At 34.8% G+C, this 23,078-nt stretch overlaps 1 protein-coding gene across 1 annotated transcript; it reads right to left on the minus strand.

The window, feature by feature from the left end:
- Nucleotides 1-940: 940 nt before the first annotated feature.
- Nucleotides 941-23,078, minus strand: pdcd4a (programmed cell death 4a). Its single transcript, XM_048197253.1, has 12 exons — nt 22,841-23,078; nt 22,608-22,681; nt 16,042-16,341; nt 15,440-15,537; nt 13,702-13,815; nt 9,081-9,302; nt 8,817-8,914; nt 7,292-7,406; nt 4,386-4,493; nt 4,028-4,138; nt 2,400-2,539; nt 941-2,246 (listed from the first exon to the last, which is right to left on the minus strand). Exons 2-12 carry the CDS (start codon nt 22,651-22,653, stop codon nt 2,195-2,197), a joined length of 1,404 nt encoding a protein of 467 aa, XP_048053210.1. The 5' UTR covers nt 22,654-22,681; nt 22,841-23,078; the 3' UTR covers nt 941-2,194.

Here is a 23,078-nt window from a genome sequence, read left to right on the forward strand (position 1 = left end):
AAAATTAAATAGGTCTGTATAGCCTACTTGTAATTATATTATATTGCATTTTAAAATACTTGTTACCAGACTAAATTTTATTTTATTTTTTATTTTTATTGATTATTAAATGATCACTTAATATTCACAAAATGGCAGTAAATGACACAAAATTCAAATAATCTTCATAATTCTCCTAATTTTATCTTTTAAATTTTCCTTTCTAAAAAAAACTGGGATGTTGGGAAAGCCCTGAAGTTTTGTAAATTTGCACACACAAGAGCGGCCACAAGTTAGGCAGCTATACCTGGAAAATTGAGGGGCCACACAGCAGCATAAACAAGTAATTTAATTAATTAATTTTAAGCTAAATTAAGCCTTTCGTCGATTTATGAACCTCTTGCAGATCCTGCACAAACCCCAGTTTGAGAAAGACAAATGTTTAATGCACGTTGAGTGGAATTTTTTTTTTTTCTCTTTTGCATTCTTATATCAATATTCTACTCGATTATTATTAATAATCTAATTACTAATTTTCATCATGTAATTTGTTTTTGGTAACGTATTAGTTTGTATGTTATCTAATGAGCACTGCTGAAGTATGTGCAACACTGAAGACTGGAGTAACGGCTGCTGAAAACTCAGCTTTACATTGGCATTTTAAAATACATTAAAATAGAAAATGGTTATTTTAAATTGTAATAATATTTCACAATATTACTGCTCATTTTGGATCAAATAAATACAGTCTTGGTGAGCTATAAGACTTCTTTCAAATAACATTTTAAAATCTTTACCAGCCCTAAACGTTTGAATGGTAGTGTATAATATTAGTAGATAAGTTATTTTATCACTAGTTTCATGTTACAACATAATTTATCTCCAAGTTTCAAATCAGTACTGTATTTTGACATCTCTACAATGACAAAAAAAAAAAAAGTGTAAAACTCACACAAAGAAATATGAATGAGCATTATGAATTTTATTGAAATAATTAGTGTCAAAATGTATTTAACGCTGGGACTGCTGGTTGACAAAATGTTTTTTTTTTTGCTTTGAAAAAGTGTCCCATGAACAAGCAGATACAAAGACTGATCTTACAAAAGTACTTTGTTATATTTAGTAATTTCCTCCCATCATATTATAATTGAGACCACAAATATTGATTGAAACAGGTGGTAATTTGCTGAAAAGTTTACCACTACAAAAATGATAAAGATATTTTCATCAATTGTTAGCTCGGTTGGCTTCTCTTTGTCCAAATAAATCCAAGGACTAAGAATGAAAAGGATTGTTCTGAACTTCACCATCAAACAAGGGTACAAAACTTTAGGCTGCTATGAAAATGGGAGATCGAGGTCTCACAGGCATCAGCCTGACTGAGAGGTGATGATGCTTTCTCCTCCATTCTTTGGCAGCTAAAACTTAAAAAGGCCCTTCCTGATGTCAAAACTAATCAGAAACATAAGAATAAGAATTTCTTGACATGCATTTAGCATAAACCATGAATAAGCATCGAGAAACCAACAGAAAAAAAGTCTGTATGCAGTTAACCAAGAAATCTCCCAGATCCTTGTGAATCTGTAAACAAATGGTTTCTTTATACATTAAGATAAATTTGAAGATAAGCATGCCATAAAATGAAAACCATTAGAAGTGACCCAAATCGCTTCATAAAATTTTGTATTTTAGCCCAACAGTTTGATTAAGCACTTCATTTGAATAGCACAAATTCTTTTAATACCTTAATTTAAGTGCTTAATATTTTATGCATTACATTGCAAAAAACAAAAAACAAAAAACAAAAAAACATTGGGAGATCATTGTGAACACCAACAAGTGAACACTTGTGAACAACAATAACAGAAAAACAACTTAAGCTGAAAAAGATAAAGCAAAATGACTGCCTCAACCCAAACTGTATTTCATGACCATCTGAAGCTGCTGATTTCCCCTCACTTCTTTTTTTCACTGCTGCATTTACGCTGCATACAAACACATAAATTCACAAACAAATGAAACAAAGCCTGTAATAGAGGAGAGAATAGCATTTCTCAGTTGTCACATTTCTACGTGATGATATCCTTTCTGAGGCTGAATATTTCTGTGTACTCGGAAGATGAGCAATGAAGACAGTGAGGACAGTTTCCCAGGGAAGTGCAGGAGATCCCAGCCTGCTAATCATCAGGGTCCTGCTGGAGCTCTCCTGATTCTTCTAGCTTTTCACAATCCCTCCGTCACCCTCACTCACAAACCGCTTACGCCCCCTGTTGGCCACAGGAATACATCTGTTATAATTGTAGTGTTTACAGGAAGAGAATTACCATTATATTATATCAGACAGTAACAAATTTAAAATTCTTATCCTCGACAGAACATCAGTAAACAGGCAAGATGGAAGCCCTCTGGAAGTCTCTGACCTGGTTGGACAGAAATCCCTCAGCTGCTTAGTGATGACTGACTCCTGGTAACAAAGGTCCACAAAGGTTTCCATAATGGAGTGTGCATGAGGCACATCCAGGTTAATCTCTGGCAGCTCGTCGTATACACGCTGGAAGCCCTGTGTATAACACACAAACCCATTAATTCTCTCACAAACAACTAGGGTCACGGTACGGAAAATGATGCCAACCGTGTCGAAGCAATTCCATATTTAACCTAGTCAGATCCAAATTATTGAATTATGTGGAATTCAATTATTGATTTGAAAAATCATTGTTCTGAGCTAAAAATGTAAGTTTAATGCCAGATTTTTAAAAAATATGGAAAATGAACAAATAAATGAAGAAAATAATACTACAGGGATACCTTTGTGCTATGTGGGTTTATGTCCCTTGCTCATAAGCATAACAATGGCTCTCAGACCTCTGCAGGGTTTGAACCTGCAACCTTCAAATTACCAGGTCAAGCTGGATGTCAATACGCAAGCTTTGCTGAGTAACTTCTGCTGACATTACAAGCAAACTGTTTTGAACACAAGCACGGTCTAAAGATTGACAGGCGCACATTTTCCAATGACTGGAAAAAGACTACAGAAAAGGCAGTAGGTAAGTGGTTAGAATAAATCACCATCCACTATCGTAGTAGAGGTGAGAAACTTTAGGCACCTCACAGTCCGTTCAAATCTGTTTCAGATTCTAGGAATCACAATCGGATTCTAAAATGATACTTTTTTCTATTAATGAGTTTACCAACTTTTAATATCAATTTTATTTGTGAATTTTATTTTTTAATACACATATAAGTACAAAGTATGTTAAGTTCATTATTAAGTAATACAGCTTTAAAACATACAAGCAAATACAAGGTAATTTGTAACAAAGAAAAACATTACAAGCAATAACCAAAACTGCTTTCAGTATCTGAGTGCTTTGAAGTGTATAAAATCAACATTAACATTTCCTTTTTTTTAAAAAAAAAAAATTGAATATTGCACTTTACAATAAGGTTAGTTAACTACATAAGTAAACATAAACTAAAAATGAACAATACTCCCACACCATTTATTAATCTTAGATAATGTTAATCTTTATAAAGTGTTAACATTATTATTTTTTTTTTTTAAATTCATGAGCCTTTGTAAAGTTAAAACCAAAATAACTTCTACTTGTAGCAACATCTCTACTCTTCTCTGTGACATTTTTTAGTGCGAGGGCAAGAAGATATTTCACTTGGATATATATCACAAAAAGGAAAAAAGGAACTTCCATTTCATGCCTACTTTAAGTATCTGAAAGTTTTCCAGATAAGGGCAGTGAGGGATTGCACACAAGGATTTTAAAGCAAATGCTAACATCTGTCTGTCAGTGAGTTTCATCTATCAAAGTTATATTGAATTTCAAATAGCATAACATACCATTTTAAACACTACCATCTGTTAAGTAATAATTAAAATACTAACAATTATAAACAATCATTAAGATCTGAAATTGCCAGAAGAATAATGGTAGAATGTTCTGATAATTTTCAGCTAAATGGTAACAGTGTAAAATAGCTACATAATACTAAAAAAACAAAACAAAAAAAACTATGTAAATTTTGTACAAACCCTGTTCATCTGGTCCAGAGTGATTAAGCCAGTTTGCCAGAACGCCTTGAGGAGTTTGACCATCATCTGTATGGCTGTGTCGCCTGTAGACTCTAGTACCATAACCACAGCCTACATCAACCAGAAAAACAGGTGAGAAAGCAAGAAAAGCTTTGTGTATTTTATCATCAAATATAAAAACATCTATTTTAATAATATATGCTTTTGTTGAAAATGTACTGGCCCAAGGTGAGACCTATAATCTTCAGATATGACACTGTCAGTGCTATTTACACTTCAAAAAATTAAAAAATTTACATGACAATTTTTGTGCATTCAATATAATGACTATTTCTGTATGTGAAATGTTCATCCATACCTCATAGACTAGTTCATGATGGAAGTGTGGCACTTCTAGATCTCGCAGACAGTGCTCAGCTTCAGTGAGCTCACCTGACACCAGGTACTCCTTTAGCAACAGGTTCATCTGTAAAACAAACATCAACATAATATATAAATGGCAAATATGGTGTAGGATGAACTTCATTTACATGTTTTGTGCCTAAGAAGTTTAAAAATAGCATCACCAAGTGTTCAGTGTTTTTACCAAAACTTTTGACTATATTGTCTTTGGGCAGTCGTGGCCTAAAGGCAGTGCTGGGTAGATTACTTACAAATTATAGTCCGTTACTGATTCCAAATTACATGACAAAAATTTTGTAATGTAATCCATTACATTACACATTTAAGGTAATATAATCTGACTACTTTTTGAATACTTTTATATTACTTTTGACCTAACTTGTTTATCACATTGAATTGAACAGGATATTATACCATACTGATGTAAAAATACAAAGCGAAAGAAAATATATTCCATTCTTTATCAACAACAACATGAAGTGTATTAAACATTCCATTCCATCAGGGTTTCCCAAACTGGTGTTCGTGAAGGAAAAATTTAATTATAGCCACCTGACTAGTGGCTGGTCTGTGTGTGCAGTTTCACAAAACTAGAAGACCTTCTAAATGTATATAAGCGATAAGCTTTAAAAAAAAAGTAGTAGTTATGGAGAGAAAAGGAAGAATTGCAGAGAATCAATAAATTATGAATGATTTCCTGCCATTGTGTAAATAATACGTAATCAATAAAAAGTAACTGTAGTCTGATTACGGGCATTTTAAAATGTAATATAATCTAATTACAAGTACGTCATTTTTGGAATCTAATTACATAATCCAGATTACATGCAATCAGTTACTACTCAGCACTACATAGAGGTTATCGAGTCAGACTAGTAACCTGAAGGTTGCGGGTTCGAGTCTCAATACTGACAGGAAATGACCGAGGTGCCCTTGAGCAAGGCACCTAACCCCCGGCACCACAGCAAAATGGCTGCCCACTGCTCCGGGTGTGTGTCCACAGTTTGCAGTGTGTATGTGTTCACTGCTCACTACTCCTTATGTGTGTGCACTAACTGAATGGGTTAAATGCAGGGGACAGATTCTGAGTATGGGTTACCATACCTGGCCTTCACATGTCACTTTCACTTTGTGTCATTATATTCCATGGGTTATGCTGATTGCCTGATTCCAACAATATCCAATTTGTCATTTTCTGTAATTTTTAGTCAGCTCCTACAACAAATCTTGTTCAACTTTGTCCAAAATCGGCTCAGATGATCTTTGGACAGAGCCGCATGGAAATGACCAAATAGATGATTGATATTTGCTACTGTTACATAGAAACAACATTCTGAATTTACAGAAGGGGTTTGTATTTTTTGTCTTATGCTATTTTAGCTTAGTATGCTAACCATTAGTTAAATTACCATTTTTCTAATGTGGCTCTTTAGCTATCAGGTAAACTTTGTTAATGGCTAATACACTAGCTTAGCATGCTAATCAGTTACTAATGCTTTTGTATGTACATTCTCATCTTGGAAACTCTCCTTTGCACCGAGACAAATGTGTCCTCAATGTGGCAAATAGGCACAATAAGCAGCAAAGTTTCCAACTTCAGCGTGTTACAATGTCCAAATGGCTTGTGATATGCCAAGTACATTCGATTCTGTTCTTTCACATGTGTTCTTTTGGGTCAGCACTGAACTATTTTTTGGCCAAAAATTTTTTCTTTGTGAATGTTCATTCTCATCTTGAATCTCTCCTAATACTGGCATTTTGACATAATTTTGTGCATTTTCGTTCATGTTTTTGTTCATTCAAGTGTGATAAGACACAAAAGACAATTCAAATCAGTACTGGCACGCTATCTAAGAAGTGGCTTTCTGTGCGTACCTTTCACAGACAGCACGCAAGTGCTGAATTTAGTTCTCTTTTGTGTCTTATTGTGCTTGATTGTTTTAAAAGCACTTGAATTAATGATTGGCTGATCACAGGAGAGTCCATACATTAGGACTAGTGCTGTCAGCGTTAACGTATGCAATTAATTTCAAACTCTTTAACACATTAATGTAATTTAACGCAATTAACAGAAAAAAAAATTACAAAAGTACGTGAAGCTGCATCATTAATGTAATTTACATCATGCAGTTAAAAGATCTTAGAAGTCGGGAGTTTATCACACTCTCACTGGCCATCTACAAGCACCTGTAACCCTGGTAAGAGGAAATTTCCATTCCAACCCTTTAACCCAATTCTGCTTCTCTCATTGTGATCAGACTCAGATCATTTTAAGCTGTTAAACTCTGGGAAAGTGTTCAGTGATCCAGTAATCAAATATATTGATGTTATATTGATGCACAAACAACCAATCATGTATGTGCGCACTCTCGATCACTGATCGCACACTATAATATGTACAGACACATTTCAGTACAGTATTCATATTTTTTCCACACACACTCAGAATAATGTTTTATTTGTTGTATATGTTGCTGTGTTTAGTAATTTGTTTTTAGTAATGGGTTTTTGCAGTCAAAAAAAAAAAACAAGTCAAATCTCTTTGTTGTTGTTCTGTATACATACTATTCACTGAATTCTGTACATTTTTTTTTTTCATGGGTGCTTTGGTGTGCATAAATTTATTATATAATAGAATAATATGGACTCCTTATATCTTTTGGTTATTTGGTGTCTCCAAGGGTCCATGAAGCTTGCAGAAAATACAAACTAATTGTTTACTAGAAAATTATAACAAAATGGCATATGCTTAATTTCACGATAATGGTGCACTTAACCACACAACAAAAGTGTGATTAATCCGATTAAAAATGTTAATCGATTGACAGCACTAATTAGGACCATCCTCGGTAATGACTTTACCTCTTTGATGAGATGTCTGACAGGCCTCTGGCCGCCACCAACTCCCCATACATTATCAAGTCGCATGATTTCCCTCTTCATGGAGAGTAGAACTGCTGCTCTGTCTAGGGCAGCTCTAACAGTAATAAAGGCATGAACACACAAACATGAGAATAGCATGTCAGCGGGTCAAAAGCAGAAATCACAGAAAATATATTTTAAAAAAAGAATGACATCACATATTAGAAAAAATGAACTGCATATTCAGTCTGGGACCTGGGCATGTAGGGTGGGAAATTACCTTAATTGCCCACAAGCTACTATAGTCACTGGTGAAAGCACAATTTTACCAATTTTACCTTATAGTAGCCATTTTAACTTTTTAATTTGAAATGCACGCCATTCATAAAATGTACAAAACTGCTTGAGTGAATAGTCAACTAGTAGCTCTAGTGGAATAGGCTGCTTGCAGGTTCACTCTTATTGGAATGCGCTTCTTTCCATCTGTGCTACAAGATAATGAAATGTTGCTTCTACAAGCATGCATCATTGTTATAAAGCAAAAGCATTTTTTGTGAATGGCGCATTTGTATTCGCATTTGGCTGGTGGCAGGTGGTCAATTCCCACCCCAATTCCCACTCTGACCCAAAATCCTATTCTCATCGTGACTCCCTGAATCTAACTAAAAATGTTCTTCAAAACCTTGAAACCTTAAAGGGATAGTTCACCCAAAAATTAAAATTTAATGTTTATCCGCTTACCCCCAGTGCATCCAAGATGTAGGTGATGTTGTGTTCTTCAGGAGAACACAAATGATGATTTTTAACTCCAACCGTTGCTGTCTGTCAGTCTTATAATGTGGGTCAATGGGAATTTCTTTTATAAGAGTAAATAAAACTTGCTTAGACAAATCCAAATTAAACCTCTTGTATATGTACAAGACATCACTGTTGCCAGAGCGCGATCAGACCTCACTAAACGAGTGCTGAACGCAGTTGGACATAGTGGTGTTTTAGAGGTAAAAAACAATATAAATACTGTTCGGTTTCTCGCAAAAACCGATCGTTTCGTGTCTTAGGACATCAATGTGTCGTCATGAGCCGCAGGGTTTAATTTGGATTTGTCTAAGCAAGTTTTATTTACTCTTATAGTAGAAGTTCCCATTCACTTCCATTATTTGACTGACAGACAGCAGCGGTTGCAGTTAAAAATCATCATTTGTGTTCTACTGAAGAAACAAAGACACCTACATCTTGGATGCACTGGGGGTAAGCAGATAAACATCAAATTTTCATTTTTGGGTGAACTATCCCTTTAAGTGCTCCATTTGACACTTTTCACATTAATTACATCTGATTTGTGATGCAATGAAAACCTAAATTTTATGCAGAGCTTATGTACAGAGTAACAGAATACTTAATCTGGACATAAGACTGCTGGTGAATATCCCAAGACTAGTAAAAGGAAAACAACTGCACACTCATTTTACCAACGTTTCGGCTAGTAGCCTTTGTCAATATCCCAAGACTGTCACATCAAGCTCACCTGGCATGGTCACAATCCACCTTGCCTTTGTAACAGTCAAGGAAACTCATGGGTAAAGCGTGGTCAGCAATGGCTCGTGCAATAAATTGACCAAGCATCTGAAGAAAAGGAACCAGGCAATATAGAGAAAGTGCTCATACAGGTTTGGAACAATATGAGGATGAATAAATCAAAACAGAATATTCATTTTTTGAGTGAACTATTTTAATAATATTATCCTTTTTATGGCATTTTTCATTATGTCACATGACATTTCTCCCTTACCTGTGGGGCCTCCGGTGTATCCAGGATGAGGTCTGGCAGTTCTTTAAGAATTTTGTCAAATGCACGTGACATGTCCCTCTCAGAGAGCACCTTTCCAGACAAGTCCGAGAGAAGACGTGATGTGAGCTCCCTGTGGCTGGCCTTGCCTTCCAGAGACAGAGACACGGCCAAAGAGGAGAACTCATATCTGTTATGGCCCAAGTTCAGCTCTTTGAGAAGCATCTACCAGACAAAGGAGGAAGCAGAGATGAAAGTCTAGATCAACAACTTACAAAGACTGTAGAAAGCTACTAGGAGGTGAATTAAAGGAAGAGTTAACCCAAAAATGAAAAGAAGGAAAATAAACAGAACTCAACTCTCTTGTGAACATGTGTACAGCCGCTGCCGGAAGGCAGTGATTATTGTTTATAAAGTTTACAAACTTTTATTTTTCTTACAAAAATGCATCGCTTCACTTCAAAAGACACTTATTAACCAATGGAGTCATATGGATTTTTTTGTCATATGGATTGATGGGTGCGGTTTTTAGTGCTTCAAAAACTTGTGCACTATTTAGTGCCATTACAAAGCTGGGAAGAGCCAGAATATTATTTATTAATTATAATTCTGATAACTCTCAACTGAAAGAAGAAAGTCATATACAACTAGGATGGCTTGAGAGTGAGTAAATAGGATAATTTTCATTTGTGGCTAAACTATTTCTTTAACTAGTTTCCATTCTGAGGACTAATTAGAATACTGTATATTAGACCAAGTATGATGCTCTAATGCAGTGGATCTTAACCTTTTTTACTTCAAGGCCCCCTGTCAAAATTTAAAGTCCTAGTTCTGTAAATAAAATTTCAGGATTACAGACGTCGTAAGAGATGAATGATCACTTTTTAACAAACTGATTTTTTTGTTCATCATTTGTGATTTACTGGATAAGGATTAAGATAAGGATTTTTAAAAATATTTTTTATTCACAATTATTTGTAATTACAAAAAAAAAAAAAAGTCAATGGAGTATAAAGATTTTGGTAACACTTTACAATAAAGGTTTCATTAGTTAACATTAATGAACTACATTAGTTAACATGAACTAAGAATGAACAATACTTCAACAGCATTTATTAATCTTAGTTAATATTAATTTCAACATTTACTAATACATTATTAAAATCAAATGTTGTATTTGTTAACGTTAGTTAATGCACTGTGAACTAACATGAACAAACAATGAAGAGCTGGATTTTTATTAACAAAGATTACTAAATACTGTAACAAATGTATTGCTCATTATTAGTTAATGTATTAACTAACATGAACTAATGTTAACAAATGAGACCTTAGTGTAAAGTGTTACCAAGAAAATGTACATAACTTTTCCATCTTAAATCACATTTAAATTTAGGCTTCCTCATATCCTCGTTGTCCGAAAGAACCCTGGATCTTCAAAGAAAAATACAATTGTTAAGGGGGTGAATTACAGCAAAAACAGCCCAAACTGAAAGAACTAATCATGTCCTTCACGCTTATTTGAAAACTACAGGGCTGCATCATAAATCATATACTTCCCTACTATATTGTAGGCAAAAAACAATATGTGACAAAAGTAGTACTATCCCATGAGGCCACAGGAGAGGATTTGGCAGTGAAGCGACAGTAACTAACGCTGGTAGGTCACATAATAAATGACAACATGGTGAATATAGTACATTCAGATTACATTCATACTACACACACTCATACTATACAGAACCAGGGCTTGCCATTAACACCCACCAACCCGCCAAATGCAGGTGGATTTCAGCAGTAGCATGTAATGCAGTCACTCCTACTAGCCACTTTGGCCGGTTGAATTTTATATATAATATAGGCTACACATTTTATAATTGTAGTCTTTTAAAAAGGCATCTGAAATAAAAAACTATGTGCAATGTAGTGTTATAAAAAAATATAGATTTTTCAATTCATATCGATACTGAAATAGCACTTCCAATACTCATTTTCTACAGAACAGATACACAATACCAGCTGTGCTTTCTCGCTCTCTCATCTCTCTGACAGAGAGTTGACACGCAAACCTGCCTCCCCTCACTCACTCGATCAATTTGCTTCGAATGAATATTATTGGTGTTACAGGGCTTAATTTTTGGTGTGGGACGGTATTGTGCATAATTTTACTCATTCCCGCAGAATGTGTGCTCACACCCAAAGTGTGTGAGCATAATCCACCTTGTAGTACGGGCTCGTACTAAATTGAGTTCTTTTTATATGCTTATATTGTGCTTAAACAATCAAAAACACAAAAGATAATGACAAAATATCGGTCTTGCCGGGTTTTAAAGAAAATCATCTTTTTAATGCTGTTTATGTCTATGTGGTGTTTTTAATATGCTCTAAGACAAACTATGTGCGGATTCATAAGTCAACACCATTGCAGAGTATTTTCTCTTTAAAACTGCAGTGATCTAAAGTCAGTTCAAAAACACAGTTTGAAATTGCTGGTGTTTGTGACGTCACAAACTGCCTTGTAACCAATCATGTCAATGTATCAGCGGGCTTTAGCATATCATTAACTATGACTGATCTGGAGCAGGGGAGTCTCAAGAGAAGGTTATCCCAGTATATTTTTCTGTTGATATGAAAAATTGTGTAGATTTAGCAATATGGCATTTGTATGATGTATATTACGATGTTATTATGAACTATTTGCCTTTCTCCACTGACGCTCTAAGTTGTTCAAAGCGTTTCTAAGGATACTGATCTTTAGAAGACAGCTGTCTGACTCCTGAATGGGAACACATTATTAGATGTTTGATAAAGCAGTCAAGAAAAAGGCTAATCATATTAATTACAGTTATGTGTTCGACATTGTAAAAAGCAATACCATTGTGCAGCGTTTACCTCAGTAAATTGACAGAGTGGATCTCTGAGCTCATGCTAGTGAGTAGAGGCGGGGCTAATTAGCACATTCATAGATCCGTGTATACTAAATGAAGCCAGGGTGTAGAGTTAAGGCCTCGATATACCTCAAACAAAATTGAAGTTGGTTTTGTGTCCGAAACAGCTTGCCAAAGCCAACTCTCCAGAAAAGTTCGCTCCAGCTGCAAAATACCACTGGTCCGTGATGATAATGGAATAGCAGGTGTGCACAGAGGTTCCGCCTTCTTTCATGTGGAACATTTCTCTGGCTCATTTGATCTGTTGAGTCCATCAAGGTAAGATCTCCGTGGGTGAAAACATGAAAATGCTGGATAGCCGCTTTATAGTACAAAATTAAGTTGTGCTTCTGATTAAATGAGGCACTGAAACTGAGTTTTTCCATGTTTGATACTGTAAAGCTGCTTGCTTTTAATTTAATCTATTGAATAAAATGCCATATAAATAAATGTGAAGTTTTAAGGGATGAAATTGACTACAGGGGGACTTTAAGTGAATGTAAACACGCATGTATAACAGTATAATGGATCCGTGCGTCAGGTCTTAAAGTGACAACAGCCTAAAATACCTGCTGCGAAATTATGAGATTATATTTAAAATATCTATGGCAGTTTTTCCCCATGGCATTGATGTCAAAATTGTGGCCACTGAAAATGCTGTGGCAAGTAACTTTGGATAACACCTAACCAAAGTGGCTGGTGAGCAAAAAAGTTAATGCCAAGCCCTATACAGAACATACGTTTTTAGTGGTTGTGAAGTAAATACTTATTCCAAGTAAGTACCTACTCAAGAGAGTATGCAATTTTGGATGCAGCCCAGGTATGTGTTTTGGAACAGGTCTGGAACTAAACTCTACAGGACTGTGGCCCTGACTGTAGAAAATTTATTATACAAAAAAAAAAAAACATTTAGAGGTCAAATTCAGAGATCAAACATTTTTGATCATTATCAGTGTGAACAGGGGTTAAATTAAAAATAAGAAATATCTTTATTTAGATTTTACCGTTTCATCTTATTTTATAGGGCTAGGACAATAAATTGATGTATCACAAATCGCTAAATGATTCTGGATAGATTCTGAGATTGAATCACGATTCTCTCTCAAATCGATTCTGAGCTTAGTTTTTTAACAGCAGTCGGCGCTCCAAGCTAGTTTTCAACCACACGTTTAAATGTTCTTGAAAAAGCGTTCGGCTGAGTCTGAGAATGTACTTGTATCTCAGAATGTTTTGAAATTAACGTAAACAGTCAACTGTAAACACCCTTGTAATTTGCATCAACCTTTTCGAACCTTATGAATGATTATTTTAGGTTCAAGCGTGAAGGTTCAAGTTGTGTGTGTAAGGAATTGGAAGCAATCAGAGTACGGCTGTTTCTAAAGCATGCAGTGCCATCTGCTGTTAAAAACTAAGCTCAGAATCGATTTGAGAGAGAATCGCAATGCATTCGGAAAATCTCAATCGATCCAGAATTTCTCAATCCGCGATGCATTGATTTATTGTCGCAGCAATATTATTTTAAGGCTTAGTTTAATTTCCACTAGGGAACTCTCATCCAGGGCCCCAGCTATCTGGATGAGAAACACTATTCTAATGGTTTTTACAAAGAATGGGAATTCCCCACTCATTGCATCCAATACTACTGAAACAAAGGTTCTATTATTTGGCATCTGGCTTCGTGATAAGCAATAGCTCACCTCCACCTCTTTGGTGTCTCCATGCTCAAAGTACTCCTGCACAATGGGGTTGATGGTCTTCTCGAGTTCTCTCTCGTCTAGCTCCGGTACTACTGTGGCATATACTGTGTCTCCCTGATAAACAAACAAGAGTCTGACACTAGGAAAAACAACTTTAACATAAAGGGACAACAAATCAATCAAATAAATTCTAAATAATTCATCATGTATTTGCCCTTGTAGATCTCTCCAGTAAACTGTCATTGCTACAGCCCATCTGTGTTTGTAAAACACTTGGGCGATACAGTGCACTGATTAACATCACAGCAGTTTTCAAACAGCATGAATACCAGCAGGGTTGCCAGAATCACTTTTAGCTCACATCCCACTCAACTGAACAACTCAACTGAATCACTGGCTCTTTGAAAAAGGCTTTCCAGTGAACGATTTTTAAAGGATTGGTTAAAAAAAATTAAATCCTGTCATTATTTACTCACCCTCATGCCATTCCAAACATCAAACTTCATTGGTGGTCAATGTCATGACACAAGAATGATGTTATTGACATCACCATATATTATTTGGGCTCTGTATAAATGAGCTGTGTCCGAAATCACATACTGTATATCAGGTACGACATTTGGTTTGAAACTTACTTCACGACCATTAAAAAAGGCATGTTCTATATAGTATGAATGAAATTCGGACGTACTACATCTGACATGTTGTCAAAGTCATGTGGCTCACGGCATCAGGTCGCGCCACTTCACTGCCATTAACAAATCCAGTACCATGGACTCAGTGGATAGTAAAGTGTCCAGTGGACGCGCACTTCAGAATCTTGTCGGAATTAATAGATCATCACATTACTTCAGAGGCCTTGGATTAAACTACTGGACATAAAACCATTGTATGTCCTTTTTGAAACTTGAAACTTGTGTTTTGCAGACAAAAGAAAGTAAGAAATAAGCAATGACATGAGGGTGAGTAAATGATGATAGATTTTTCATTTTTGGATGAAATTTCTCTTTAAACTATTAACACCTATTCTAAATGTGTTGACTGGCACCGTGAATCTGTGTTTTAAACATTCATTTTCCATAAAAAAAGAAAAATATTGTGTGAAGTGTACTAGTATTCTTACATTTAATCATTTAGCAGACGATTTTATCCAAAGCAACTTACAAATGAGGAGAACAGAAGCAATCAAACCAACAATAGGGCAACAATATGCAAGTGCTGTGACTAGTCTCAGTTAGGGTAGCACAGTACATGTAGCAAGGTGTTTTTTTAATAGATATATAAAGTAGTGTTAGTATTAATGCGTCTTAAGTATTAAGTGTTGACAAAAAAATGCATCTTCAGCCATTTCCTAAAAATGATAAAGACAGCTTGGGTTGAGTTCCGCAGGTCATTCCACCAGCTTGGAACAGTCAAGGTAAAGGTCAGTGAAAGTGATTTTGTGCCTCTTTGGGATGGCACCACAAGGCACTGTTCACTTGCTGAACGCAAGCTTCTGGGGGGCACATAAGTCTGAAGTAGTGAGTTTAGGTATAGGGTGCAGAGCCAGTGGTTGTTCTGTAGGCAAACATGAGTGCCTGGAATTTAATGTGAGCAGCAACCGGTGCAAGTTTATGAAGAGAGGTGTGACATGAGCTCTCTTCGGCTCATTAAAGCCCAAAGACTTGCTGCAGCATTCTGGATCAGTTGCAGTTCTTCATGTACAGGCTGCAAAGCTAAATAGTAGATGTACTCTTACCTGTGCAGATTCATCATAGTTGGGGTCCTTAACGTCAGGTTCCTCCACCTCATATACCATACCCGCTGCTCCCCACACACCTTTACCACCCGCTCCACCTATTCATAAGAGCAATCAGTATAAAACAGATACAAGAAAGCCAAACCCAAAAGGTAGGGAGGAAGCACTTTGAAATATAAAACATTTATTCAATAGACACTAGAACATAAGAGGTGACTATTATATCTTAAGATATATTTTATATATTTTTTTGGTTTGGATCCATTAATTATGAAATGTAATTATTAATTAAGATCAATTTAATTTTTAAATCAAAATTTAAAATCAACAGGAATTTCAACACCAATATATAATAAAATATTTTGAGGATAATTTTGCTATATCATGATGATAAATACTGTAACGGTGATGTAAAATTTTGGTCATACAGCGAACCACATAAATAACTAAAGTTACTATCAAAATTGGGATTGTGTCACTTGAGGCTAAATGGATCCTGCTTTGCAGTTTATATTAACACCTAAATTTGGTATCCATCTTCCTTTAATTGATATATTGGAAAAACAATTAATTAAAGAACAATTCATATTTCATAATTTCACCTTTTTTGGGCAGTCCTCGACCTTTTCCGGTCCGTGACTTTCGGTCATTTACAGCATTTTTACCCTTGGGGCTGTGTGGATCGGTAGAAAGCTCTCCTGAAACTGATTCAGAAAGTGATTCCCGAGTGGAATCCCGGGAAGATGATTTACGGAGGCGCCGCTTAGCCTTAGCTTTCAGTCTGGCCTCATGCAGGGCCTTTTCCTGAGGGGTCCAGTTCCCATTCACCTCCAACTCATTCAGATCCTCACTGCCATAAGACCCATCCAAGTCATCCTGCTCTTTCTCAAGCGAGAACACACCTGTACCAGACACAAACAGAATGGACAACTAATCTTATACTTGGCATTGTGTACTATGATTATTGTTGATTTTCATTTTTTATAAACTGCTTTAAAGGGTTAGTTCACCCAAAAATGGAAATCATGTCATTTATTATTCACCCTCATGTCTTTCTACACCCGTAAGACCTCAATTCATTTTCGGAACACAGATTAAGTCGTTATTTAGTTTTTTTGGTGCACAAACAGTATTCTCGTCGCTTTATAATATTAAGATAGAACCACTGAACTCACCAGAACTGTTTTACATTTGTTTTTAGTACCTTTATGGATCTTGAGAGGGGAAGTGTCATTGCTGTGAATGCAGGCCTCACTGAGCCATCGGATTTAAATCAGAAATATATCTTAATTTGTGTTCCGAAGATGAATTAAGGTCTTACGGGTGTAGGACGACATGAGGGTGAGTAATAAATGACATTATTTTCATTTTTGGGTGAACTAACCCTTTAAATGTACATATACAATTAAGGTTCCTGAAAAATGCAAAACCAAAAGAAAATTCACAATCTGCCATTTAAATGTGTCAAAAAATATATGTTTTAAACATCAATCAGGCATTCCAATTTAAGGCCTGGTCTTACAGACAGGTTTAGATTAAGCCAGGATTAGGCCTTAGTTCAATTAGGACATTTTAGCTTTTATAAACATGCCTTAGGAAGAGAGAAAAAAAAAAAAAAAAAACATTACTTTTGTGCATCATGAGACAAAACAATGGCACTGACATTTTAATTTAATTTAATTTTCATTTAAAACAGCTCAAATATGTATTTTAGTCTAGGACTAGTCTTCGGCCTTATCTGTGAAAACAGGGGTAAGAGAACTAAACATTTACAAAAACTTAAGAATATTGACATTTTCAAGTGACATTATATATGTATCAACTCAAGCATTTTAATCATCAATCTGCTTTCATTTTATCATGCAGAAATGTTTGTCTTTCCCGCACACCTGGTCAGGTCTCATACTCACATCTGATAAACCTTGAAAAACAATGTTCTAGTTCTCAGCCCTAAAAGCATGTAACTATCTTAACTCAAGATATTTTGTTTGCTGAATTTCAAGCCCTGGACCTGTAAGCCAAAATTCTTGAAGTCTTAGTGTTTAAAATAATGTGGGGGGGGGGGGGGGGGGGGGGGAACTACACACATTATTGTCATTAACTGAGTGGCAGATGTTAAACAATACACTGCTTCTTGTCTCAACAATATGGAAGAGCAAGGTAACTGAAATTCAAGGAATAGTTCACTCAAAAATTAATTGTCATTTTTTTACTTGCCCTTTAAGTCTTTTTAAACTCGTATGATGTAATTTTGTACCATTAAAGAACAAAGAATTTGAAGAATCTTCACACAGTTATTTTCCATACAACAACGGGTCATACTGTCAAGGTTCTCTATACCTATACCGGTCCTATAGCAAAAAACCACTGTAACTGCTATTTAACTTTTTTTTTTTGTCCCGTGCTTTGGTTATCAAGTCAATCATGAAAAATTAGGATTCAACCACAATTTTAAATATGGTTCACTCAGGAAACTTTGCATTGTGTACTTAGCAGTAAAAATATATTTTTTTAATTATTTTGAACAGATTATTACAGATAGCAAGCAAAGAGCACTGAAGCCGTAAATCACTGTAAATCAATGAAGCGGTATAAACCGCACAACAAATCTTTTATTTACATCACATTTACACTTTTATGGTTATAATGAAAGCATGTGCAAGTGTGGTGAACTAGTGCTGAACAAAAATCCAGTGGTATTAAGATTCCTACCAACTTCAACACCTCTGACTGGCCATTGCTTTCACATGCTCAACAGATTTGCAACAACGCTTAATGCTTCAAGATTTTCAGTGAATAACATTAAATTTGGGTCTGTTAGTCACACAGTTCAATTGTATGGCTTCAGAGTACTTGGTAGATTTTAAGTTTTATTGATGTTTAATTTGATGTTCAAAAAAATAAAAGCAAGTATGACAATTTAAACTTTTGGGCGAACTATTTCTTTAGGAATGGGTAAACAAAGAATAATAAATTAAATTCACGATAAAACGGAAGTAGTGACAGATCTTTTCTTACATACAGTGACATACATCCAAGTGAAATGAATTATCGAAAGGAAAAAAATGCAGGGCAGGGATTTGATTCTTACCATTGGTTGTTGATTAGATAAAGGCAGATCGCAGTCGATTGTAAGAAAGCAGCAGGGTTTAAGTGGACTGAATGGCTAGAGAAGTATAGCATGTCACTAGAGAGAAATCTCTTGGTTTCAGATGGAAGCATTGTTCATAAGATCAACAACATAGATTTAGAATTTTCCTTTTTTTTTTGCTGACTTTAAGGATAGCTTCATTTTTTTAAGTGCATATCATGACATGTTAACACTGAGAAGGGATGCATAAAGGACATGATGTGTTATGAATGTGCAATTTAATAACGTGATGGTATATCCCAATGAGAAATGGGATGCAGTATTTCTCATACTGTAAATAGTGATTCCACATAATATAAAAGTGCACTTTCAAGTCAAGTTCTCAAAGCTAATAAAAGTATAGACTCAGAATGAAAATGCATTTAGGTTTGAAACGACATTAGGATGTAAAACCCAACAATTTTTTTTTCTGTTTTCACCGGACTACACAAATGAAGAGATAAAAGAGGGCAGCAGCACAAGGAGGCAGAAAAGCTGACGTTGCTAATTCTGATGCCTTTCTGGTGCTCTTGCCAAGCCTGACTACATATGGCAGTGTACAGTCTATATGGGTGGGGTGGGTACACATTCACAGCAGAAAGTAGGAGTAGGAGTGGCCTTCATGGTAATAAATACTCCCAGTCCTAAATACTAGCTACGGTCAGACAAGAAACCACATTGTAGTTACTACAGTGTTTAAACCAGCATAAGTGCAAGGAACAGCAACACAAAATAGGCACAGCAGGGCCAAATAAGAAGTGTTACTTTAAAATGTTGTATGTCCTGTAAAGTTTTAAGTTACAAACTAGACCACCAGAGGTCTACAGGGGAACTACATCACAAAAAAAAAAAAAAAAAAAAAAACACACAAGTCTCTCAAGTCTAACAACCCTATGTTGATTCTTTTTTTTTTGTATTAAGTACTAAGTAAGCAGGAGAATGGGAGGTGTTTTGGGTGTGTTCAACCAGCAGTTTAACTGTCAATAAGGAACATATGCCATGATAAAAGGAAAACATCTTATCTATTTTTGTCAACTATGGCTTATTCACCTCTGACATCTTCTGGGGGTGCACATTAGACCCACCTTTAAACAACACATACAGTCAGTAGTACAAATCTAGTCTGTGCTTTACATATTATGCACTATGATTGTTTAACACATACAGGGATCTAAAAATTGGTAGGTATTCCTAGTATGGGGTCAATAATATCTAATTTGTTTGTTGCATGCTAAACAAAGACACACTTCTAACATACATAATATATAATGCATATATAATACAGGCATAATCAATAACATATGATGTGTCATTCCAATAGAAATGCTCTTATGTATCAGCCATTTATTGATCAAATTAAAACCACATCAATTAGAAGAAACTGTTTGGGAAAGTTACTTTTAAAAGTAATGCATTACAATATTGCGTTACTCCCTAAAAAAGTAACTAATTACATTACTTAATTACTTTTTATGAAAAGTAATGCATTATACTACTTTTGCGTTACTTCTCACCTGGGCTGTGCTTGCTTGTTTGTTAACAAAAAAAAAGGAAAAAAAAAACGTTTTTGGCAAATGTTAAAGCCCTTTCACACCAAAAATAAAATGAATAAGCCTCAGGCTGAAGGAAATGCATATTTATGCCTGTACAGTAGAGGACGCAGCTCAAACAAACCTTGCAGATGTGCTGTCATTCTGGATTAAAGAAGAATAGGATACAGGAGAAGGAAGTTCAACACTCTTATTTCTAAATCTAATCTAAAGTAATTTTTGCTTATTATTAATTATTATTGCTTATTATTAATGGTTAAATTGGATCATTGAAGGTTAGCAGCAAAGACATTAATAAAGTGAGATTAAATACATAAAGTATATTTGTTTAATTATTACAGGTTTGAGTAAAATTCAGAGTTTGCATTTCACTGTTTTTACTAATTTTGAGGAATACTGAATGTTTTCATACACGTGAGATGAGTAAATGCCTGTTCACATTTAGTCTACAACTACAATAACCAACACGTTTACACAACACACACTGCCTCTGGGACAGGAGAGCTGACAGTCAATAAATGTGAAAAAGTAACTTGCGTTACTTATTTGAAAAAGTAACATATTTTGTTGTAAATTGAAAAAGTAATGCATTACTTTTCTTGTTACTTGAAAAAAGTAATCTGATTATGTAACTCAAGTTACTTGTAATGCGTTACCCCCAACACTGCTTATAGTTAGATATCAAAAACTCATGAATAATTAGTAATCATTGGTAAGTGCATTTATTGTCTATCAGCTATAATCAGCTTGTTTTCCTCCATAACTGCATGTGGTGGCATGTGATATTCTACTTGCATAATTTTTTTTTTTTTTTATGAATGTTTTACTCATGTTTTACTGTCTGCTGCTAATATGCAAGGGATAAAAACAGCTAAATAATGACAGTATCAAAGGGACAAAATATATACATCAATAAAAAAATATGCATTAAACATTTGTTTAATTTCTCTTGTTATTGGCAGGTATGAAAAGACATTTTGGACTCTGGCAGCATTTCAAGTCATGGATAATAAAATAATAATAATAAAAAAAAAACAGTAAGCTATGAAAAAGCTTAATTTTTTTGTGTAAAATAATGAAAGGATTCTTATGTTGTACTTTTTGTAAATAATTTCTACCACAATCACTATTTGTAAATAATAATAATAAAAAGAAAATAAGAAAATTATTATTTAGAAAGTGCACATTTTAGCAACCACAATGTAAAGTGTCATATTAGAATATTTATTTACTTTTTTGTTCTCTGTGTCTGAATCATAATGTAGGCCTTCGCTTGTTATTCAAATTAATAGATCCAATCCAGTAATGGAATTGACTGAATGTGAACAACCATAAAAGTGAGCTCTTGTATCATGTATGTGTGTAATTGACTTGTGTTTATTTAAATTCAAGAGCATTTAAAAAGGCAAAAAAAGTGATATTACAAGAGTTTAAATAGACTTAGTGACAAAATGTCAGTAGTTTGTGTGTTTTTGTATTGGTCAATTTCCAAAACTTTTAACATTTTAATTTTTAATTCAATTTTAATTTAGTTTATGCACAATATTTTTCAATATATCTATATAAATATTACATAATCACACACTGGATAGATAGATAAGACATAGATAAGAAAAACTCATGGAAGCCAAGTTTTGTGTGCAATTAAAAACAATGAACATGGCACGTAGTTATAATAACAGTACTTTTATAGCACTGATCTGGATCATAATCTGGACGCTGTATTTATTAAAGACAGTCGCGAAAACAAATTATGAAAAAAATCTACAAAATATTCTAATTTAAACTCTCGTGGCAAGAAAAACAAAAAAAACATCCGGGTATCTCAGCAAGGGGGCGTAGTGTTTAATATTGTAGCAAATTTTCCTTAACAAAGAAGCTTAGTGATTTTATCGTATACAAGATTAAATATAAATAGATGCAATTAGAAAATAAATGTATCTAATGACACAATTGGTCATTCCATATTGGTTCGTTCATAAGCTTATTTTGCAGCAATAAACATTAGCTACCATCGTACATGCTAGCTTGTTGTGGTTAACTGTTTTGGTACCCAGCTGTAGAGTTCACATTATGAACGATAGTTAATTTTTTATAAAATATCAGGAAAAAAATGTTGATTGTATTTGACCACTTTATTTGTATGAGAGACATTATTTAAAAAAAAATAAGAAGAAGAAGAAAGAAAAAAAAATGCTCATCCGCAAAAAGTTTTGCATGAAAGAGTTATCTTGCTTATATGCGCTCACATTAACAACCAGTGAAATCTTGGTATTGATGCAATAATGCACCGATTTTACCGAAATTAGAAGTTTATACCACACATGCTACAAGCCTTTCTGCCAGAGCACATGGTGGAACCTGACTGCAACTAAAGCTCATATCGTCTGCAAAAACGACACCGTAAAAGACCAACTACCGTATGCATTGTTTAGCCAAATGCAGGCTGAATACATAAATGAGTAGTTCAGAGGTTTAATGTTCGTACCATCGTTTTGGGGAGCAGTGGTCCATGCTTCAATCTCAGTCGCCATTATACGCTTGTTTACCGTCCTCCTAAGCCTGCAGTTCACGGAAACAAGTAGTAACCACATCAATATCATAACATGCAAAATCACGTGATGTACATAAACAACAAAAATCGATAGTGTTTGATCGTAGGGAATGATCTGACCGTTTTAATTCACGTTTCATTCGTAAATGCATGGAGCTTAGCCTCACCTTAAACTGAAGGCTCGCTTGTCACTTAAATCTAGCAGTATAAGGTAGCTGGTAGTGTAAACAGTCCTTGAGGAAAATTAGAAGATTCGGCAAAAATATCTTGTTTAATAATTCAAATAAAAAGTCTACAAAAATATATATATTTGCATTAGAAGTGCAGCACGCACGTTGCAAAGAGGAAGCAATAACATGAACAGTGTTTTCAACTTCAGACAGCTCAGAGCACGTCACATGAGTA

This window comes from Megalobrama amblycephala, linkage group LG7 (genome assembly GCF_018812025.1).
Source record: "Megalobrama amblycephala isolate DHTTF-2021 linkage group LG7, ASM1881202v1, whole genome shotgun sequence".
NCBI classification, from domain to species: Eukaryota; Metazoa; Chordata; class Actinopteri; order Cypriniformes; family Xenocyprididae; genus Megalobrama; species Megalobrama amblycephala.